This window comes from Desmodus rotundus, chromosome 11 (genome assembly GCF_022682495.2).
Source record: "Desmodus rotundus isolate HL8 chromosome 11, HLdesRot8A.1, whole genome shotgun sequence".
Taxonomy (NCBI): domain Eukaryota; kingdom Metazoa; phylum Chordata; class Mammalia; order Chiroptera; family Phyllostomidae; genus Desmodus; species Desmodus rotundus.
In genome coordinates this window covers 62,590,360-62,612,101 of record NC_071397.1, presented here as the reverse complement: position 1 = coordinate 62,612,101, position 21,742 = coordinate 62,590,360, and the positions used below count along the sequence as shown (strand labels likewise).

At 36.8% G+C, this 21,742-nt stretch overlaps 1 protein-coding gene across 3 annotated transcripts in view; it reads left to right on the top strand.

Annotated features, from left to right (window-relative positions):
* The window catches only part of WASF1 (WASP family member 1), a 39,897-nt gene extending 25,112 nt beyond the window's left edge, over window positions 1-14,785 (top strand). Inside the window, exons 3-9 of one of the 3 annotated variants that reach the window (XM_045188676.2) lie at window positions 2,030-2,164; window positions 6,381-6,534; window positions 7,627-7,744; window positions 9,270-9,439; window positions 10,915-11,094; window positions 12,385-13,013; window positions 13,924-14,785. In XM_045188676.2, coding sequence (XP_045044611.1) covers window positions 2,030-2,164; window positions 6,381-6,534; window positions 7,627-7,744; window positions 9,270-9,439; window positions 10,915-11,094; window positions 12,385-13,013; window positions 13,924-14,081 — 1,544 coding nt within the window. In that variant the 3' untranslated portion in view covers window positions 14,082-14,785. Of the gene's footprint in view, window positions 1-2,029; window positions 2,165-6,380; window positions 6,535-7,626; window positions 7,772-9,266; window positions 9,440-10,914; window positions 11,095-12,384; window positions 13,014-13,923 lie in introns of all 3 variants that reach the window. The other 2 variants (XM_024552142.3, XM_045188675.2) reach the window with 2 other exon arrangements.
* The last annotated feature ends 6,957 nt before the right edge of the window (window positions 14,786-21,742 follow it).

The following is a 21,742-nucleotide window of genomic DNA, read 5'->3' as shown; positions in this document are numbered from 1 at the left end:
CAGATTATAGTAAGAGCTGCATATTGTTGAGCTCCTACCCTATTAGGTGCTCTGTCAGGCCCTTTGTTCACTGTGTCTCCTATTCTTATAACTTTTTTTTAATCCTCACCCAAAGATATGTTTTTATTGATTTTAGAGATGGAGGGAGAGAGGAGAGAGGGAAACAGCAGTTATTGCCTCCTGTACATGCCAAACCCAGGGATTGAACCCACATCCTTCTGGTGTGTGGGACGATGTTCCAGCTAAGGGAGCCACCCGGCCAGGGCACTTATAACATCTCTTTAAAGCAGATATTTTTATCCTTGTTTTATAAGTGAAGAAATTAATACCAAGATCTCAAAGCAAATAGAGCAAGAGTTGGACTTAGTTATTAAAATGCTTTTCATGCTTATTTTTTATTTTTTAAAAGATTTTACTTATCTATTTTTTTAGAGAGGGGAAGGGATGGAGAAAGAGAGGGAGAGAAAGTGTGTGGTTGCCTCTCACGTGCCCCTTACTAGGCAATCTGGCCTGCAACCCAGGCATGCACTCGAGACTGGGAATCGAACTGGCTACCCTTTGATTTGCAGGCTGGCACTCAACCACTGAGCCACACCAGTCATCAGGGCTATTTTTTTATCTTTTAAACTTTATTTATTTGGAGAAAGAGAAGGGAAGAGGAAGGGGGAGAGAAAGAGAAACATCAATTTGTTGTTCCACTTATTTATGTATTCATTGGTTGATTTTTGTATGTGCCCTAGCCAGGGATTGAACCTGTAACCCTGAAGTATTGGGACAATGCTCTAACCAACTGAGCTAAGGTGTTTTTCATGTGTTTAAATGTTTGCTGAAAATTTATCAATGGCAGAGACCTTCTTCCAATCATTTTATGTTTCCCAGGTCTAGTATAGTGTTTGGCACATAAGACATTTTCAGTCATTTTGGTTTAAAGAACTGTGAGTAAATGAATATACACAAAACTGTCCTTTAAAAAAATATAGAGAAATTAAAGTTCTGATTTTTTTCTTAAAGATTATAAAATCTTCTAGGACAGGAATTTAATGTTTTACTTGTCGGTGTATTCAGTAGGTCATACACCTACCTGGCACAGGGTGAGCCCTCAGTAAATATTTTTTCGTTTAACTGATGATGTATTGATATACTTTGAAAAAATGCAGCGTTATTCAAATATAGACTGGTGAGATTAATGAATTCATTTAATAAGTATTTAGTACTTTTCTGTCATAGGAACTGTCTTCATAGAGCTTACTATTGAGCTAGATTTAACCTAGACAGTTTGCTTGGCTCTAAAATGTCTTGATTTAGGAAGACCATCAATTTTATTCTATTTAAAAGTACAGATAGTAATCGACTCATTTTTATGTTGTAATTAATTATGCATTAGTGTATATGTTCTAAATATACTTGAATATTTTTTCATTGTAGGTCATCTAAAATTCCTTTTAGAATAGATTGTTTTTGTCTTACTCTTTTCAGTAATGGAAATTTACCTAACTAGAGAAATGCAGTGATTTTAGATTTGTGATGATTTTTTAAGAAATTGAAACAAGAGAGAATAAAAATTATCTCATAAATTTTCATAATCTATATGTTGGGCATACTTGAGACAGGTCACCTACTAGGCTTATGAAGAATTTTGGATCCTGCCGCTTTACCTGAAATTTAGTTCTGGTGTAGAGTCTATTTATGAATGCTGAATTGGGGTTAAAAGACATTACTTGTATGTACTTTCTCTTTTTTCTATTTTATATATGTACTTTTATATCATAATCTTCTCTGACCCTCAGCAGATAGGTGGATATGGATAAAGCAGGTAGAGCATTTCCATTTCAGACGTAAATTACATGAAACCAGATTTCCCAGGGATTGAGTCGTTTTCCGACTCTGTCACAGTTGGGTTACTTTAGGGTTAAAAGTTTAAACTAGTTTCAGAAAACACTGAATTTATCAGGACAATACTTTAAATATTTAATTGATATTTATCTCTTATCACATTAAATTTTATGGTATATGTTTCATTTTTGCGTAGGTAAATATGCTGAAGATATTTTTGGAGAATTATTCAATGAAGCACATAGTTTTTCCTTCAGAGTTAACTCATTACAAGAACGTGTGGACCGTTTATCTGTTAGTGTTACCCAGCTTGACCCTAAAGAAGAAGAATGTAAGTTTATTCATATCGTTCCTTTCACATATATTTTAGGTTACATGACATGAGTGAAATATTTAAGAACAGTATTAAACACAAATTTATTACAAGTTTTTTCTACCCATGACCTTTGGTATACTTGCTGTAATAAATCAGTGAGTTATCTACAAATGCCATTAGCGTGGCTTTTCCTGGCTTTTCTTCTCTACTTCTTTCTTTTTGACCTCTTCTTTTTATATACTAAATAACTCTTAAGTTTTTGACATAAAAAAATGTTAGCCAGATTTTTTCCTCCATTATCTTTATCTTTTCTTTTCTTCCTTATAATTTATTTGTGTACTTTAGTCTTAGAAATAAAAATTATTTGAAAATTACTTGAAATCCTTAGTAAATTGAAATTGATTCTGTAAGAATGTAATTTGTCTTAATATGCTTTTTTATGTGCCTATGTTAAATTGCTAAAATCTGATCTAGTTATTTGAATGTTGCTTCCTACTTTAAATGAATATTTTTAAAAAACCCAAATTGCCAATATGTAGGAAAAAATGTTTTATAATGAGTATTAAATCAGGGATATCAGGTAAAAAACAAAGTAAATAAACAAAAAGCTCCCACATTAGAGGCTAAAATAATGCTAGAAACTTCAGTGGTAAAACATTTCATGACTTGATAGAATGCTGACCGCTGATGTTTCTCTGACCCCTTTCTGTTTTTTTTTTAAACAAAATGAAATGGAGCTGTGAAGGACAATAATTTTCATTACCCTAGAGTTACTTAATGTAAATTTCTCATAACCTTTTCTTCAAAAAATACTTTTTTGTTGAATAATATTTTTAGTATAAATGCAAATTATGTGAGATCTAAACTTGAGTAATAAGTATATTAAAGGATATCACTGAAAAAACCCAAAACGTAGAATGTGAATGATAGATGTTTTAGTGACTAAACCAACATGTTTTGACGTAACCTAATTTAATGCCTAAATAAGGAGAGGCAAATACGTACTATGCTAAGTTTCTACTGTTTGCAAAGATATAAACTCATAGGTCTGGTTTTGACGAAAACCAAAACAGCACCTTTCCTTAAACGGTTTTGTTGAGATATATTTCATACACACTACAATGAGCCCATCTAAGGCTAAATTGTACAATTCAGTGGATTTTAGCATATTCAAGAGTTACGAATATCACCACAATCAATTTTAGAACATTCCAGAAAGGAATTCTAGACCCCTTAAGTAGTCACTCTCCATCTCCCCTTCCCCCGCCTCTAGCAGTCACTAAGCTGCTTTCTGCTTCTACGGATTTGCCTGTTCTGGACATTGCATATACGTGGAATCAATATGAGGTCATTTGTGACTGGCTTCTTTCACTTAGCGTAATGTTTTCAACATTGGCCCATGTTGTAGAATGTATTTGCATTTCCCCGATGACTAAGGATGCGGAGCATCTTTTCATACCTTATAAGCCGTTTAGAGATAAGTCACTCAGCAGGAAGTGGTAGGGCTTGGATTTAAAACCATGGTTTAAATGACTTATCAGTAACTTGTGGACCATTTCTGGAGAAATGGCTACTCAGAACCTTTGACCATTTTTAAATTGGATTATTTTTTTTTTAATTGTTGAGTTATAAGAATTCTGTGTATGTTCTGGATGCAAGTTCCCTGTCAGATTATGTGATATGTAAATGCTTCTCCTGTTCCCTGGGCTGTTTTTCTTGGTACCCTCTGAAGCATGTGCATGTGCGTCAGTCATACTTCTTGAAATTCTTGATATAAAATCATTGCTACTAGTGAAAAAATGTTTTATGGCCATACTTTAAATACATCATTTATATCCAAAATTTCTTTTTTAAATAACTTAAACATTTACTATGCCACATAATACTGCAGAGATACACAGGCAGTCCTTATAATAATGGAATTAAAAATTAACATTTAGTTTCAAAATACTGTTAAATGTTAACAAATATCTTTGTACCGCTATTAAAATTGAAAATGAAAATATAGATATCAATAAATAACTAAATTAAAAAAAAATCCTAGCATGTTAACAGCTATCAGAATTGTTTACAGTTTCCTTTACAATTATGTGGAGCAGTGGGTAAGAATTCAGAAGATGAAAGCTGAATTCCTTAATTTAAAATTGTTTGGGGGATGTTGGATAGAAGGAATTTTCAAAGTTATTTAACCTAGATTTTTTTAACTCAGTGAGAATTCAAACAAAATAACATTATGAATGTAATACTAAATTATAGAGTGCAATATCAATATTTTTGTTTTTAATTACCATTTAATAACAGTGAAAACTACCAACATAATTCAGAAAGTACGTAAAAAATGAGTTTTAAACAAAGACTTGTACAATTATATATAATTAAGTTCTAGTTATAAGCATATTGTGCTATCTTACTTTACTATATATAATACTATGTAAGTAATATTAACGTCATTGTTGGCAACTGGCAGGGGCGTTGTCACAGTGGTCTGCTAACAAGTGAGACAGATGATGAGCGAGAGGAGCTGAAGATAGAAAAGTGCTTGTTACTTTACTTGCTCTTTACATCCTTTCTGACAAAGTTTTGGGAGAATGAACGCTAGGTTCCATCTGGTTATTTAAGGTTACTAAGTGGGGTGAGAGGGTGGCAAGAATTGACCTATTTTGACCATAGAAAGCAGAGGCCACTTCTGACAGGAACCAAAGGAACAGCAGGCGGTTTGTGGCAAAAGGATCGACCTCAGAGGCAGACAGATTTGGGTTTTCTGTTCTGACTTTACTGCTTGTTAACCATCTAGCCTTGGGCCAGTTATCTAATACTTTATAGCCTTTGTTCTCTTATGTTTCAAAATGTAATAATAATTCCATTTTCATTGGATTATAAAGATTAAATAAAATTAAAATTAATAAGAGCACCTAGCACATACAGTGTATAGTCATTAAATATCTTTCATACTACTTTTTAGTGAGAAAAAAACTATTTCTTTGAACTTTATTTCGGTGTTTCCGGGTGTGTTACAAGTTGTGCAGTGGCGGGACTGCGGGGAGCGCAGCCCCCGGGGTGGCCAGTGCAGAGACAGGTCCAGGCGCTCATGTGGAGTGAGTTTACTTGTGAGCATGCTAGAGATACTACTTTAGGGAGAAAAATAAGAATCATTATGATTGTTTGGGACTACCTTGCAATGGTATAAAGCATTTCTCTGTATACTTAAAGCCGCGTTAAATATATTAAAAAAACCACCTAGTTTTTTAATATCCGGAAGTCACTCTAAGAGTTGAAAATGTAGTATTCCTAGCTGGTGTGGCTTAGTGGATTGAGTGCCAAGGGTTGCCAGTTCAATTCCCAGTCAGGGTACATGCCTGGGTTGCGGGCCAGGTCCTCAGTAGGGGCTGCGTAAGAGGCAATCACACATTGATGTTTCTCTCCGTGTCTTTTTCCCTCCCCCTCTGTCTAAATATAAATAAATAAAATCTTTTAAATAGTAAAAATAAAACTGTAGTATTTTGGTACATTACTTAATATGCCGCATAGTCCAAAAGAAAATGAGTAAATGAAGTTATTTTGAATCATCATATGTGATGGCGGCTGTGCTAGTTCCTGGATATTCTAAATGTACAAAACAGTCTCAGTCTTCAAGAGCTTGTGGCTCAGTAGAGATCCTTACAGCACAAGCGAACAGTGAACTAGGCAATAATACAGATGGCTCAGTACTTGAAAATATTGTCTTTACTGTCAAGTTTATTTTAACTTTATAATACATGTAATATTACACATATAGTCAATATAGCATCAAAGTAAATGGTGTATTTAGTCCAGAATGCTACTGATAACTAAGAAATTCCTTCAGTGTTACTGGTATAAGCTAAATAAAAGTAATAAAGGGTGATGGAGGGAAGGTTATAGAAAAAGGAAGAAGAGGTATGTTGGTGGGGGCGGCAAGTACAGAAAAGAAGAAGGTATGTTTTGGGGGAAATATAGATAAGCTTCAGGTGTCATTAGAGCCTTCTTATCCTTAGAAATCAAAGGTTGCGTTAAATCCCATCTGACTGGGGCAGCTAGGCACGAAATGACGGGATATAATGATAGAGCACTTAAAATACGGTGTGTGACTCAAACCACTGCTGTCACAGCCTCCTGAGCCAGGCTGACTTTTACACAAATACAGTATGAATTTGTTCTTACGTTAAATCATCTTAATAAAATAAACAAAGTACACTGTTGATTTTTGTTCTAGTGTCTTTGCAAGATATAACAATGAGAAAAGCTTTCCGAAGTTCTACGATTCAAGATCAGCAGCTTTTTGACCGCAAGACTTTGCCTATTCCGTTACAGGAGACATACGATGTTTGTGAGCAGCCTCCGCCTCTCAACATACTCACGCCTTACAGGTCAGTGGACTCACAAATACGAAGGCTGGTTATTTATCTCAGGCTGCAGGTTCACATAGGTAGGAATCTACCTTTAAATGCTAAATCCCCAAACATTCTTTTTTTTTTTTTACCGGGCTACTGACCAACACAGAGAATGTCCCTTATCCACCACCTTTAGAAAACGTTTGCTTTATTCACGGAGTTCCCACAGGGCTGGCATACAAAAGGCAAGCCTGATTTAAGGGAGTTGTTTTCACAAGTATTAATAAGAAAACCAATGGCAAAATTAGCACTATGAAGGACCAAGGAGTTGTTATTGTCTTTTAAATTTAATTTCTAATCCAATGGAAAAGAAAAAATAAAGAGCTGAAAATTCTAACACACTAACAAATACTGTGTTTGCTTTTCTTATCTACTCTTGATCTATATACATTAAATTTATAACACATAATGAGTATATAGTACTTGTTTGTAAAATGTGATCTACCATCTGAAATAAAATCTGGGATTATTCAGCCTTTTTTTGGAGCCCTTTCACATGGTTTGTTAAATAGTAATTTAAGATGCGTTACACACACCCTGAATAAAATGGAATCAGATGGTTGTTGGAACCTGTTCTTCAGTACGCAGGTCATTTGGATATAAATAACTGTGCAACTACAAGAATGACTGTTAGGTGATATTTTGGGGGTTTGGTAAAATAATAAGTAAATTAGAGTATTGGCAGAAACCCTGTATAATTTCTCTATTCTAAATGGTACTATGTCCTTTCAGGCTTTTATCTTTGGCAGAACCATTTGTAATTACTGGAATTTCTCAAAAGACTTTTAGAAAACTCGTTATTCAGCAGAAGTTAGGGATGAAAATTGTCCAGCTGTACTTTAAATTATTAACACCAACTCTGAAAAAACATCTAATTTTCTGTTTTTCTGTTTCCTGTCTGACTTGTGAGAACTATTCTATTGGCATAGTATTCCAATTTATTTTGCCACTATTTTTACACATGCTATAGTTTGTTAATGTAAGAGAAAAAACATTTCACTAAACTATTTCTATTCTGATTGCCTAAGTCTTACTAATGAATATTTTAATTGACATTTTATATTTCAGAGATGATGGAAAAGAAGGTTTGAAGTTTTATACCAATCCTTCATATTTCTTTGATCTATGGAAAGAAAAAATGTTGCAAGACACAGAGGATAAGAGGAAAGAAAAGAGGAAGCAGAAGGTATTACAAGAGATTCAAAAAATTGAAGTTAGTTTTCATGTATTTGTGTTTTATTGACATAGGGAACTTTGTTAGTCCTGCACTTCAACAGCTTTATTTTATTGGGTCCACGTAGTCAAATACTGAAGTCTTTGTAATCACACAGAAAGATCACAGTATAATCTGAGCAGATTAGATTATTATAATGACATTATTACATATAGTTAGATATATACATAATATAATTATTATAGTATGGCGTGATAAGTGCCATAACAGGTATGCACACAAAAAAAGCACTTGATTTAAACAGAGGACAGGGTTGGCAGACACTTTCAACAAAGCTTACAATGTATCTTGAACAAAAAATAGGAATTAAGTGGGCCAGAGAAGAGAAGGACATTCTAGTAAAAAGGAACAAAGGGATATTTTCTGGAGATTGGTAGAGTAGATCCAGCTAATATTTTCTAACCATAGAACCTATCCTGATGTTTGGGAAAGGTTCTTACACTCTCACTAAATTCCTGTTACCGGTCTGTTGTTGTTTTCTACCTTCTGATAAAATTCACTTGGAATTACTTTACTCCATGTGAATGACAACTAGAAACACACAACAAGGAAGCGGTGTTGGCTTTAGGCAGAACTATGAAGGAGGCAAAGTCTCTCTTCATCACCCCTCTGTTTCTCTTACAGCTCTCTCTACTTCCCCTCTCCTCCCGTTTCCCCGTAACACATTCCTGTTACCATGTGTACTAGACAGTAGCCCTGGGTTCTAGCTAGATTTTGCAAAGTGGTGATGGGCAGCACGGATTACACCTGTGAGCAGTGTTGTGTTTAATAACCACCGTGGTTTAAATTTGTTGAACTGAAATGCTTTAAATAGGCATGGCTGTCTAGTTCACTGTCTTCCCCGGGTAACACCCTGCTGTCTCCGTTTGTGTACGTTTGCTGCTTGGCCTCTTTGGGCATTTGACTTTGTTGTACCTACTCTGGACTTTTCTATGCTTGCTCCCACAATTTAAATGACTTCTTGTTTTATTTTTTAAATACACTGTTTCTGTTGAGTGACACAGTTTTAATGGGCTAATTGGATAATTGGATTTTTTTCTAATGTACTGGCTAGCCAATTGGTAACTTCCCAGATAATATAACCTTAGTAAACGTTCAGGTTTTGGCTAGAGAGATAGTGCCATTAGTGCTAGAAATTTCACAAAACTAATAGATAAGGTAGCAAAGTTGGCAAATCGTTTTTCGTCTGAAAGGGCTTTCAGACTTCAGATTTTATTACGTAGGCATACTGTTTTTATCTGGTACATCAGTTCCAATTAGAGATTAAAAAAACATGAGGAGAAACTGGATTATAAGCAAACTAGCTAAGATTTAAATCCGTGTACAAATGAACTGTCTCTGTGTTACTGCTACTATATTATGATGACACTGTCTTTTTCAATATTAATGTTAGAATTTTATTTTGATTGTTATAACCTCTTTTTAAAAACTTGGCATTTCATCATTTGGCTTTGTCTCAATACATCTGTTATAGCAGAAAAATCTAGATCGTCCTCATGAACCAGAAAAAGTGCCAAGAGCACCGCATGACAGGCGGAGAGAATGGCAGAAGCTGGCCCAAGGTCCAGAGCTGGCTGAAGATGATGCTAATCTCTTACATAAGCATATTGAAGTTGCTAATGGCCCAGCCTCCCATTTTGAAACAAGGTTCCTTTTCTTTTCTTTGTTTTTTAACAAAATTAATGATAAAATACTGGTTTTATTTCTAATATCTGTACCTATAAGTGTTAGGACCTGAACTGCTGACCCAGCAGACCCTGTTACAAGTACAGAGACGGTCTGGAGACCCTGAGCACCGTGAGCCTGCTGAGGTCTGATCTCGGGCAGATCATTTTCGTGCTGCGGCTTTAGTTTCGTCATCTTTAGAAACAGGTGGTCAGACTAGGTGATCTTCAGGGTTGTTACAGCTTTCATATGAAGTCTCAACTTCCTCTCTGCATTTCAGGCAGACTCTGCTAGAGTTTCACAATATAGGAATGGGCTCTGGCATATTTTTTGAACTATTATTGACTCACAACATATAAATAGTTGAGAAAGGGTTATATTTTGTTTCTTTTTCTTTCTGACTTCCTTTCTATGCCATATGTCTCACTCAGATATGTCAGGACTTTAAAACAAAATTAATTCTTCTCCCTTTGCAAAAATATAGAATAGATGCTCTCCTTTCTCAGTTGTTAGCGGCCCTATATAAGTGACACGCCACCCTAGCACACATGCTAGCATCTTTCTGTGAATACATTAATTTTTGTATAGTTGATTGATTATACTTATTACTATATATTTTTGAATATATAGATTTTTGAATGGAAAGGAGCTAGGTTTTCTTTTTAAAAGATTAATCTACAGGCAAACATTTATTTCTACTTCCGTTAAGTAATTGAGGTATTTAGCTGACCCAGCAGTGTAAACACAGCACTTCTAACTTGCTGTGTGCATGTGTTTTAAATCCAGCTCTGTCCCGACACGCACTACAATCAGTAAATATTTATGTCTTCCCGTGCTTGGGGTGTCTAAAATTTTGCTTCAATCGGATCTTCAGTCACATGTTGCTGTGTTAATGAGCATCCATTTGCTGAGTACCCTAGCATCTTTGAAAACACCGAAAAGCCCAAAATGATGTCACCAGCCATGCCTGTGGGGCTGGTGTCGGGGAGGCCTTTCCCCTTGGGCACGAGACATCGGGAAGCCATTTAGGTGTAAGAGAGCAATGAGACATCCAGGTGGTAGGAAGTCCCAGTTTTTATATTCTAACTTCTTGTCATTGGCATCTTATTACAAAGAAAAAAATGAAATAGAGGCAGATTGCTTTGAATGCAATTTGCTAAAAATTAATTATTTTCTTGTTTATAAGATTATATATGTAATATTTTTATCTTTGTGAATTGAGTTAGTATTATGGTATAAAATAATAGAATAGCTGGAGGTCATCATAACATGAAACAGCAAGGAAAATTTGCATTATGAGCAGCAGTTTTTGTTTTAAAAGCAGGGTGAGTGTAATGAATTTCTGAGAGAAGTTTCTTAAAGGCGGTTAAAATATTGACATTAAAGGATAAACTTTATCTCATGGAGAACACTTTACTCCACCAGGAGAAATATACTGATACTGTATTTTTTTGTAGACCTCAGACATATGTGGATCATATGGATGGATCTTACTCACTTTCTGCCTTGCCATTTAGTCAGATGAGTGAGCTTCTCACTAGAGCCGAGGAAAGGGTCTTAGTCAGACCGCACGAACCACCTCCACCTCCTCCAATGCATGGAGCAGGAGATGCAAAACCCATACCCACCTGTATCAGGTATGTTGGGACAAGCCCTTGGTGTTTTATCTCAGGAGTTGGTAACCTTTTTTATTTTTTTTAAGGCCCAGATTGTAAATATTTTGGGCTTTGTGGGCAGATGTTAGGGTCATACATACTCAGCTCTGCCATTGTTGCATGAAGGCAGCCATGGATTATATGCATAATTACATGAACATGTTTGTGTTTTAACAAAACTTTATTTACAAAAACAAGGAGTGGGACAGATTTGGCATGTGGGAGGTACTTTTCCAACCTCTGATAAAAGCTGACACAGTCTCCTGGGAAAATTGACTAATGAAAATTTACTTTCAAGGTTAAAACACGTTTCATTTTATTACAGCTTTGTTACTACACACAGGATGTGCAGTGTAACAGGCCCTTGAGTAGCGTCATCTTACTCAGCATTGTGTAACACTGATTAGATGCTATAGGAACTCCATTCTTGTTTCTGTTAATCAGCCTATGGTAAAATGGGTTTTGTGATATGTCGTTTCACTTAAACTCAGTGAACCTGTCGACGTTTATAAGGGAAGACTTGCTGTATGTTAACACAAAAAAAATTTTTTGTGATGTGCTAAGGGACTAAAAAATGGGAACCAAACGTGTGATTATAAGTGTTGATTTGATATTAGGGGAAATACTCTAAAAATTTGGGATAGAATAAGCAGTTGCTCATAGTATTTTAGCAAAGCTGTTTTGAACCTTAATTTTGTCCAGTGTTATCCAAATTATAAATTTTTAAAGAGAAGGCAAGGCCAGCTTTATAATTTTTAGTTAAAAAAAGAAATCAATGTTCTGTCACTGACTCATTTGATGTCTCATCCTCAGGAAGGAAGAGGGCTGTAAATTTCCTTTTGTGGTTTGTAATTAGTTGTCACGGATTTAACTGAAATGACATATGATGAGTCTTAATAGCTTCAATACAAATACAGAATTTTATTAGCCACAGGTATTGATACAAATACTGTAATATGATAAATGTTGAGTCATTACAAAGACTCATATCACAGTATAAAATTGAGCATTTTACTTACCAAAGCAAGCATAAAACGCTTGAGTGGATGTGAAGGTTGCACGGGAGGTTGAATTTTTCAAAGTCCCACCGATTCATTTTCTTGGTGTACTTTTAGTTCTACTTTCATTCCACAGTAAATACTGCTGCAGGTTTTTTAATTTCTGTAGGAACATGTTTATGCATCTACCTAGATAAAATTACTGATCATTTATATTTTGTGTAATTAATTTTTTCTCTCTTAATAACTTGCTAGGATCTCTTTATCATTTCAGTTCTGCTACAGGTTTGATAGAAAATCGCCCTCAGTCACCAGCTACAGGCAGGACACCTGTGTTTGTGAGCCCCACCCCCCCACCTCCTCCACCACCTCTTCCATCTGCCTTGTCAACTTCGTCATTAAGAGCTTCAATGACTTCAACTCCTCCCCCACCAGTACCTCCCCCACCTCCACCTCCAGCCACTGCTTTGCAAGCTCCAGCAGTACCACCACCTCCAGCTCCTCTTCAGATTGCCCCCGGAGTTCTTCACCCAGCTCCTCCTCCAATTGCACCTCCTCTAGTACAGCCCTCTCCTCCAGTAGCTAGAGCTGCCCCAGTATGTGAGACTGTACCAGTTCATCCACTCCCACAAGGTGAAGTCCAGGGGCTGCCTCCACCCCCACCACCGCCTCCCTTGCCTCCACCTGGCATTCGACCATCATCACCTGTCACAGTTGCAGCTCTTGCTCATCCTCCTTCTGGGCTACATCCAACTCCATCTACTGCCCCAGGTCCCCATGCTCCATTAATGCCTCCATCTCCTCCATCACAAGTCGTACCTGCTTCTGAGCCAAAGCGTCATCCATCAACCCTACCTGTAATCAGTGACGCCAGGAGTGTACTTCTGGAAGCCATACGAAAAGGTAATGTTCTCAGGCCATCAAAAGCATTGCTCTTGGAGCCCTGGCAACTTTCTGTTGAACAATAATCCTTTTCTCATTTATAAAATTTTAAATGATCATGTTTTTGCACAAATGGTCTTTAGAAAGTAAAGCTATGTTCAACTTCTATTTTAAATCATTTTTAAGAAAATATATCACATTTGGTCATTTTATTTTCATACTTAGTAGGGATTATAATGTTTATTGAATGAATGAGAAATTAAAAGTACCAGAATTAAACATTACAGAAAAATTAGTTAAAACCCTGTATATTATGTTTAATATGTACATTAACTCCTTTAAAAAAACTGTATTTTCTTCAGAGTAAAGGCTCTCCGTCTGGTGTCTCAGTGACACTTGCTCTACCTCCAGATGCCTTAAAAGTTTCCTCCCTTAGTTTAAAAAAAACCCCAAACCTGACATATCATTGATTTATTCTGCCAGCATTTCCTAAGCACCTACTATATGCCAGGTGCTAACAGTATAGAATGAATAACAGTGCCTTTTCCTCAAGTAGAGGGAGAACAAAGCCTCAGAAAATATTGTCAGCAGTGTTTATTTTATTTGACCATAGAGGTGATAGAAGAAAAGCATCATCTGGGTAACTTTCTAGGATTTGGTGAGCAGAGAGGCACAATAGATTGTAATGTTTTAGTAAACTGTAGATGGCCACTGGGTGTCTGGCAGGGTCCACCAACTACTATCACAGGGAGCATAATGAGGAATTAATGCCTCTCTAAATATAATTCCTTCAGGATCTTTTTAATAGATCTTGCTTTATATTTTTCTATTAGTATTTCTTGTGTGCATTTGACTTCATTCCAGAAAGATTAATAATATCTAGCATTTGGTATTTCGGTTTACGATGAATGGTTTGCATTTACTGTGTCAGGTATTCAGCTACGAAAAGTAGAAGAGCAGCGTGAACAGGAAGCTAAACATGAACGCATCGAAAATGACGTTGCCACCATCCTGTCCCGCCGCATTGCTGTGGAGTATAGTGATTCAGAAGATGATTCGGAATTTGATGAAGTAGACTGGTTGGAGTAAGAAAAATGCATTGATAAATATTACACAACTGAATGCAATGTCCTTTGTGGTGCTTGTTCTTTGAAAATGTTTGGTCATTTCAGTGTTTTGCTTTCTTTTCCTTAAGATAAATAACCTTTTCCTCCATAATTTTTGATTTCTAAGAAAATTATTAGCATACATTTCAAACTAAATGTTTTACAGTGGCTTATCTTTTTTATTTTTCCCTGAAAAGACATAATTCGGTCAAATAAACCACTAAGTATTAAGCATGGACAGCTGTTATTAGAGTAGCAGACTCAGTTTTTGATGTATCTTAATTGTGCACTTTGTGAATTTTAATTTAAAGGAAGCGACTGAGATTGAAATCATGAGGGCAACTGTATCTATTAATGAGCCTTATTCCACTTCTTGATGTTTTCAAAAAAGAAACACTGACTTGATTATATGAATACACTCAGAAAGTACATTTAGCTTGTAGTATTGAATTCTCTTAAAGGAATGCTTGAATTTTTTTAATTATTGTTCTATTGTTTTAAAATACTTGCCTTATTTGAATGTTTAGCAGTACCCTCCCCCACTTATATATTGTGTGGTACGATTTTGCTTGCCTATAAGAGTTTAAAAGATTTCCATGTGAAATACTCTGACATAAACATACTTGTAACTTACATAACTGTTAAGAATAACAGTCTGATTTAATAAATGGTTCACTTTAAAGGTTCATGGGTGTTGCTCTTTGAATAAAAGTATTTCTGAAAGTTTACCAAATAATGAACAGTAGTTTCTTAATACCTAGATAGTAAACAAAGATTGTTAAATGCACTTGTGCTGCATGTGTGAGTTCCTAATTGTACAGATTCATACTGTCCGGTGTAAAGGGTAACTTTTATAACATTTTCATCCTAAGTTCACAAAATCAGTATGTTTCAACTCATGCTCTTAAATTAAAATCTTAACTTGCCAATTTTAGCATACCTTGACTTTAACATTATTCTTGAAATTATATTTTGCAACATTAAAATGAGTTGTGAATGATTGTACATTCCAGATTCAGAGGTAGAAGGGAAGTGGCACTGATATCAGGTTATTTAGTGTGAAAAAAAGTCTAAATGACGTTTTGGTAGTTTGACTACAGTCTTTATCGTTGCCTCCTTTGTCTGCTCCCTTTGCAATTCGATTTCCACCTCCTCCCATCAAGAGATGGGTTCTGATCCACCTGCTGAATCTGAGACTTGTTTTGGCAGAAAACATATGGCAGAAATGGGCTCAGGAGCCTCCTAGGAGATCAGAAACCTCATGCAGAGGGCATTTCCCAAGTGAGGCCATCTTAGACCAGCCAAGCACAAGCTCGCCTGCTGACTGTAGACAGATGAGCAGGCCTAACTAAGATTAGCCCAGCCCAGGTGAACTGTTCAGCTGACCTATAAACCCATTAGCAAAAATAAATGCTATTGCCTCGCACCTAAGTTTCAAGGTAGATTATTTCACATATGTTATTGTGGCAATAGATAGCTGATACACACGCTCATTGATAACTTGTTGATTTGGGGGTTATTTAGGCAGATAACTAATGACTTGTATCCTTGTGTTATAGGAATGATGAACTGAGTTTGAGTGTAGCAATACCATTTGGGCATAAAAAACCATTTCCTAATGGCTCTAATAAAAAGATTTGCTTTGGTCTTTTGGTAGCCTTGCCTAAGAACAAGAGATTGCATAGACATTTGAGGTTTCTTTCCAACCTTACAAAACCGTAGTGTTGAATTTAACTCAAGAAAATATGCACAGTTTAAAGTGTGTCTTTTTTAAGTGTGCTTATGGTCAAAGGAGTAGCTAGTAGGTAGTTTTTATAAAGCTCAATTATAGCCAGATAACCAAGACATAGTGCTGTTGGTGTTGGAGCAGTTAAGGGTGGTAAAAAGAAAATGAAAAAAGATTTCTTAGTAACAGGAGTGGATCTGTTGTAAAGCCTGGACGTATGTAGCCTAAATGGTTCATGATAGATTACTTTTTGGTTTTTTTACAACATTTCTGTAAGATAAAAACATGTCCATAGACTGAAGAGGAGATATATATATAAAATTACTGATTTTAAAATCAAAATAACCTTTCAGTCTAGATATTCAGATTACCTTCTGAGGAAATTTTGGAATAAATCATTTAGTGGTCAATTTTAATATCCTAGGAGGAATGAAAGTTACTGGGTAGTGACTGCCTTTTTCTAACTGAATTATATCACTAACATACAAGGTCGTGCATAAGCATAGAGTCAGAAAAAATGAATGTCACGGGGAAATAATTGGCTTCACTTGTTTAGGTTGAAGTCATCCATTCGCCTCCATATTACCAAATCCAACGAGTACTCTTTAGTCCTTTATTTGATCTTTATTCTGTGTGTGCTCTGCCTCCTTGAAGCTGTCAATCCCTCTGGGTTTTTTTGCGACACTGTTCCTTCCTCTTCCCAATAAGGGTGGGACAGAAGAAGGGGAGGGAACCACTGAGCCGCAGTGGAGTTTGGGGTGAAATTCAGTCATTGTGGAGGGGGAGAGAGTGTGTCAACTTTTTCTAAATAAGGAATATTTGTAAGATGCACATTTATAAGGCATTTTAAGCTATAACCACTGATTTTCATAATTTATAATATATTTGGGCAGAAGAGATGACTTCTGAAGCAGTTTCGCATTGTAAATACTTACTAAAAGATAAAAAAACAAAATTTTCGTTTGGGCTGTATTCGGTGAATTATGAAACACCTCCCCGTATTCCACCTTTAGAAAGCCCCACCCTTTCTTCAACCGGCGTGTCACTTCCAAGTTTTCGCGAAGTCTTCTCGGATCACCGCAGGGAGTTCTTGCTCCTTTTCAGTTTCTCTAATTCTTTTATTACATACAAGCTTTCTTCAAGTGGGACAGTTAGTACCGATTCAAGCTTGCCAGATAGATTTCTCACAAGACAGCCCGGGCCTTATCTAAAATAGACAACTCACAATAGCTCTTCGTGTAAACAGGTTCAGAAATTCCCCTTTTTATTCTGTCCATGAGGGCTCTTCAAATCATATCTTCCTAGACAGTCCTCCTGTTTAAAAAAAATTTCACCACTAATCTTAGTAACAAGATTGACTAAAATTAGTCCTCACCTCGTCAAAACTGTGTGTGTGCGTGAGCGTGTTAATTTACGAAATGGAAAACATAGGATCAACTCTTCTGGCCGAAAGGTGGAAGTTACTAATATTTATTTCTGAAGTCACTTTTTAGAGCAGAGAGCAAAAATTAACCAAGTGTTTTCAATTTAATGGGAAGTCTCATGAATTACTTTTAAAACGTAGCTTTGTCTTTGTCCTTTGGTAAATATACTGTTGCTGTTTATTTTCATGCTTACTACATTTATCTTGACCCTAGTTTTTTTAAAACTATTTCCCTAAACTGAAGGAGGCATAAAACAAATTACTTAAAGCTCCTAAATAGTGCAAGAAATTTCTTTTGGATTTCACAATCTCTATATTGTCCATGTAATAAAAAAATGCAAATAAACCAATGCAAGATATTACTCATGCAGTATCAGGATTTAAAGATTGCTTTGCTGTGTTGAACTAATGAAAATATCAAATTATAATATTTCTAAATTGTGTCATATAGCTGTAATTAATAGAAATCTTTCTACTGAAGCCAAACAGAAGGCATAGAATCCTTGTAATACAAAGAATGAGTCTTTTCCTCCCTTTATTCATCGCTGTACTAAGAACAAATTTATTTATGTTCCCATGACTTGGCTGGAGAATGCATCAGTAATCTGTTGCTTTTCAAGCCTGACAGCCAGGCTCTGAATAAAGAATGAATACCAGCTTTGAATGAACATTTCAGGCACTTTTTTTTTTACAGCCCAGTTATCAATACCTTTTCTTATTATTGTAAGGCCAGCTGCTCTCTTTTTCTTTAGAAAAAAATATTTAAGCACAACTGAGCATGTATTGAGGTCATCTTTCTCAGGGTATTTATAGTTTGTCTTCCCTATAATAGACACATTTTTTAGTAATAATGAATAATTTATCATATCTAAGTAAATATGTTCCTTGTGTATGGGTGTGTATTACACTCAAAGACTTCCTGGTGAATTTCTTACTTATCCTTCCTTTAGGTAACTAGCTTTTCCAGTACTTCTACTCTTACGATACAGGACGTCGATGTCTACCAAAGTGATAAAGTTCTCGTCCACTTTGCTGGCCAGGAAACAATCTAAAAGACACAAGAGCCATCAAATCCCAATCTGTCTTCTATTGTAACAGCTTCAGATATTACTTAAAATTATCTATTTCATTCTTATCTATGAAAGCTGTGAAATGTTGCACTACTAATTTTAAAGAAAATCTATAGGAACTATTTTCCAGGTAAAGGAGCACATCTCCTATTGTGAATGGTTTATTTTTGTATTTCTTTTTATATGTATTATATTTTTCTCTATTCAACAAACATTTCTGATGCTTGCAGAGTTACTCTGCTGAGTAGTGGAGCCACACTGGTGAACAGACAGCGCCCTGCTTTCTGAGCGTACAGAGAAACTGACAACAATGAATGTCATATTGGGGAGGCTCAGCACAGAGACCAAACCTCGTCTAGGAAGTCAGGAAAGGCCTCCAAAAGGAAATGGCATGTAAAGTCTGAGGGCACCCAGGCAGGCAAATGCTAAAGTGCTGGTGGACGGTCCCCCTGGCCAAGGAAATTGGTGTGTCGGTGTCTGGAAATGCATGATGCAAAGCATGCAGTGAGTGGAGTAACTAAAAATAATGGCAAAGGTGAGCCGGAAGCAAATCATGAGAGGGCCTTAGGAACCATGATAAAGAGTTTGCATTTTATTCCATGGGTAATAAAATAGGAAGTAACATCAGAACAGCATTTTGGTAAGATAATCGGCGGCTACAAGCGTGGTAAATGACTTAGAAGTAACCTTGGAGGTCAAGAGACCAGTAAGACTGTTACTGTACAATAATTGGGGATGGTGGTGACAGAGGAGACAGCAAGGTAGATTCAAGAGAGAGTCAGGATGTGAAATGCACTGAGCGCACTGGACTTGGGGATTGGAGAGGACAGAGGCAAGGATAACTTTCAGAGTCCTGCTTTGCTGAGAAAGGACCACTGGAGGAGGAGCAGGGCTCAGAGGATGAGCAGTACAGTTTGGGACTAGGCAGAGAAAGGGTCGCTGTCGTGTTTGGAGGGAGGGATCGATCTTGTATTTGTAAAAGGAAATTTCCGCAGGAAGGAGAAAAGGATAGCTATATAAACAGAAGGTTTGGTACCAAAAAGTTGAGAAAATTTCCTTCTAATGGTGTTGATTTTCTCTTGGAAGCAGATGCCAACGCTGCTCAGGATGGTTGGGAAGCAGGAGTGTCAACATTTGTAAGAAAAGTGGTCATTGTGAAAAATGGAGAGATTTCCAGGGAAACAGAAAATAGTCAGGCAGCCTTGAAAACATTGCTGCAGCTGGTGAGCTGACTTGACAGTGGCTCCAGGCTGCAGTGTGTGACCCCCCAGCGGTCTATGGGCAGTTTCCAGAGAGTTGGGCTCATCGAGAGGGGTTCTGACTATTGTGGGATGGAAGGACCGTCTCCAGCGAAGGTTGTCCAATCTCCTTAGTATTTTAAACCCATCATTAAACTCCCATGTTGAAGTAGTTGTCTGATTTGTTATAATCCTAATTTGATCACCTGTTCTCATTAAGTACAGTCCAGTAGGCCGTCCTGGATGGTCAAACTGTGCAGATGAACCTTCTGTCTTTGTAAGACTTCACATTTCACTTCCCAAAGGCTCAATGTCATCTTGGTTTTCTAGTACCTCGGTTTATTCTGCAGTTCCTCCTTTTTTCTCTGTTACACCTGAGAAATCCTGCCCTTTTACATGCTCAGTTATCCTTTATTCTGTCATCTTTCAGATCTGGAAATCTTCTGAGGATTCTGTCAAAGATGATTCTGCCAGGGAGGTTATGTAATTCAAAACAAAGAAGAGGCGAGGGGAGGCTCTCCGGGATCCGACTTTCTACCTGTCCCTTTCCTGTCTGCGTGAGCTCAGCTGTCTCAGTTACTTTGTCGGCAGGGATCCATTTTCCTTTAAAGACACCTCGCTCGGCTCAAAAAATAAATGCTATGCTTGATTCTGTTAATCTTGTTTTTTAGAGCATATCAAAGAGGCCAAATTTTTAAATTCGATTTTTGGATTGGTTGATTTTCCACAGCTCTTTGGCAATAAACTTGGTTTTTTTATATTTAGCCAACCATCTCAGAAATGTCTGGCATAGAGTCTCAGTAAAAGCATCTGGATAATTCAGTGTGAACTGCTTACCATTATCAACGAAATAGCTCAAAGACCTGCTAACCAAGTAGTAAGCCCTTCATGTGGATGGCGAAGACCAACCATTCCTTTTGTTCGGTTGTTTAATCTTTTTTATTATCAAACATGCCTCCAGAAAAGTGCGTAAACTTGTCCGCTCAGTAATCTGCCACAGTGTGAATGCGGTGTAATCCGCATAGATGATTGCCGTCACTCCCGAAAGCCTCTCTGGTGCTTCCTTCTGATGGCCCCCCTCTCTCACCTGCAACCCCACAGGTATCCACCGTCCTAATTTATAACCATTTCTTGCTTCCATCTAGGCTTTTTACCACCTAAGCATGTGTTTCTGAATATAACAGTTTCATTTTGCCTCTATTTTAAACTTTATGTAAATGGAATCCTTTAGTATGTGTTTTTTAGGCTGTCTTTTAAAATTCCACCGTGCTGCTCTATGTAAACAGCGCTTTGTTGGTTTTCATCGCTTTGTAATAGGCCGTGGTGTAGATATACCACAGTTTATCCACTCTGTTGACGAATGTTTTAGTTTGCAGTTTGGGGCTCTTACACATAATACTGGTGTGAATGTTTTTCCATCTATTTCTTATTTAAGTGTAGGCATTTCTGTTAAGTGTATACCTAGAAGTGGAATTGGCTAAATCATATCCTGTGCATATCTTCATCTTTAGTGAATAACGTCAAAGGGGTTTCCAAAGATGTTGCACCAACTTACACTCCCACCAGCGGTCTGAGAATTCCTGTTGCTCCGTGTGTTTGTCAGCCTCTGGTGTCCCTCTGCTTCACTTTAGCTATTCTAGTGGGTTTGTGGCGGTGTCTCATTATGATCTGAATTAACTTTTCCCTGACTACTAATGAGGTTGGGCATCCTTTCATGTTTATTAGCCACATCTTCTCCCTCTCTGTGGCTTGTCTTCTCACTTTAATGGTGCTCTTTGAAAATAAGTTACTAATTTTAACGTAGTCTATTTAGCAATCTTTTTTATGGTTAGTGCCTTTTCTGCTTTGTTTAAGAAATATTTCCCTGTGCCAAAGTTGTAAATGATTCTCCTATCTTGTCTTTTAGAGGCTTTGTTGTTTTACCTTTCACAGTCAGAATCTGTCTTTTTTAAAAAAGATTTTATTTACATATTTTGAGAAAGAGGGAAAGAGAGGGCACAAGAGGGAGAGAAGCATTGATGTGGGAGAGAAACAGCGATCAGTTGTCTCTGGTACATGCCCCGACTGGGGTCAGAACCCGCAGCCCGGCTGTGTGCCCTGGCTGAGAATCGAATCAGTGACCCTTCACTTTGCAGGACGGCACCCAACCAACTGAGCCGCACCAGTCAGGGCAGATCAACAGTCTTT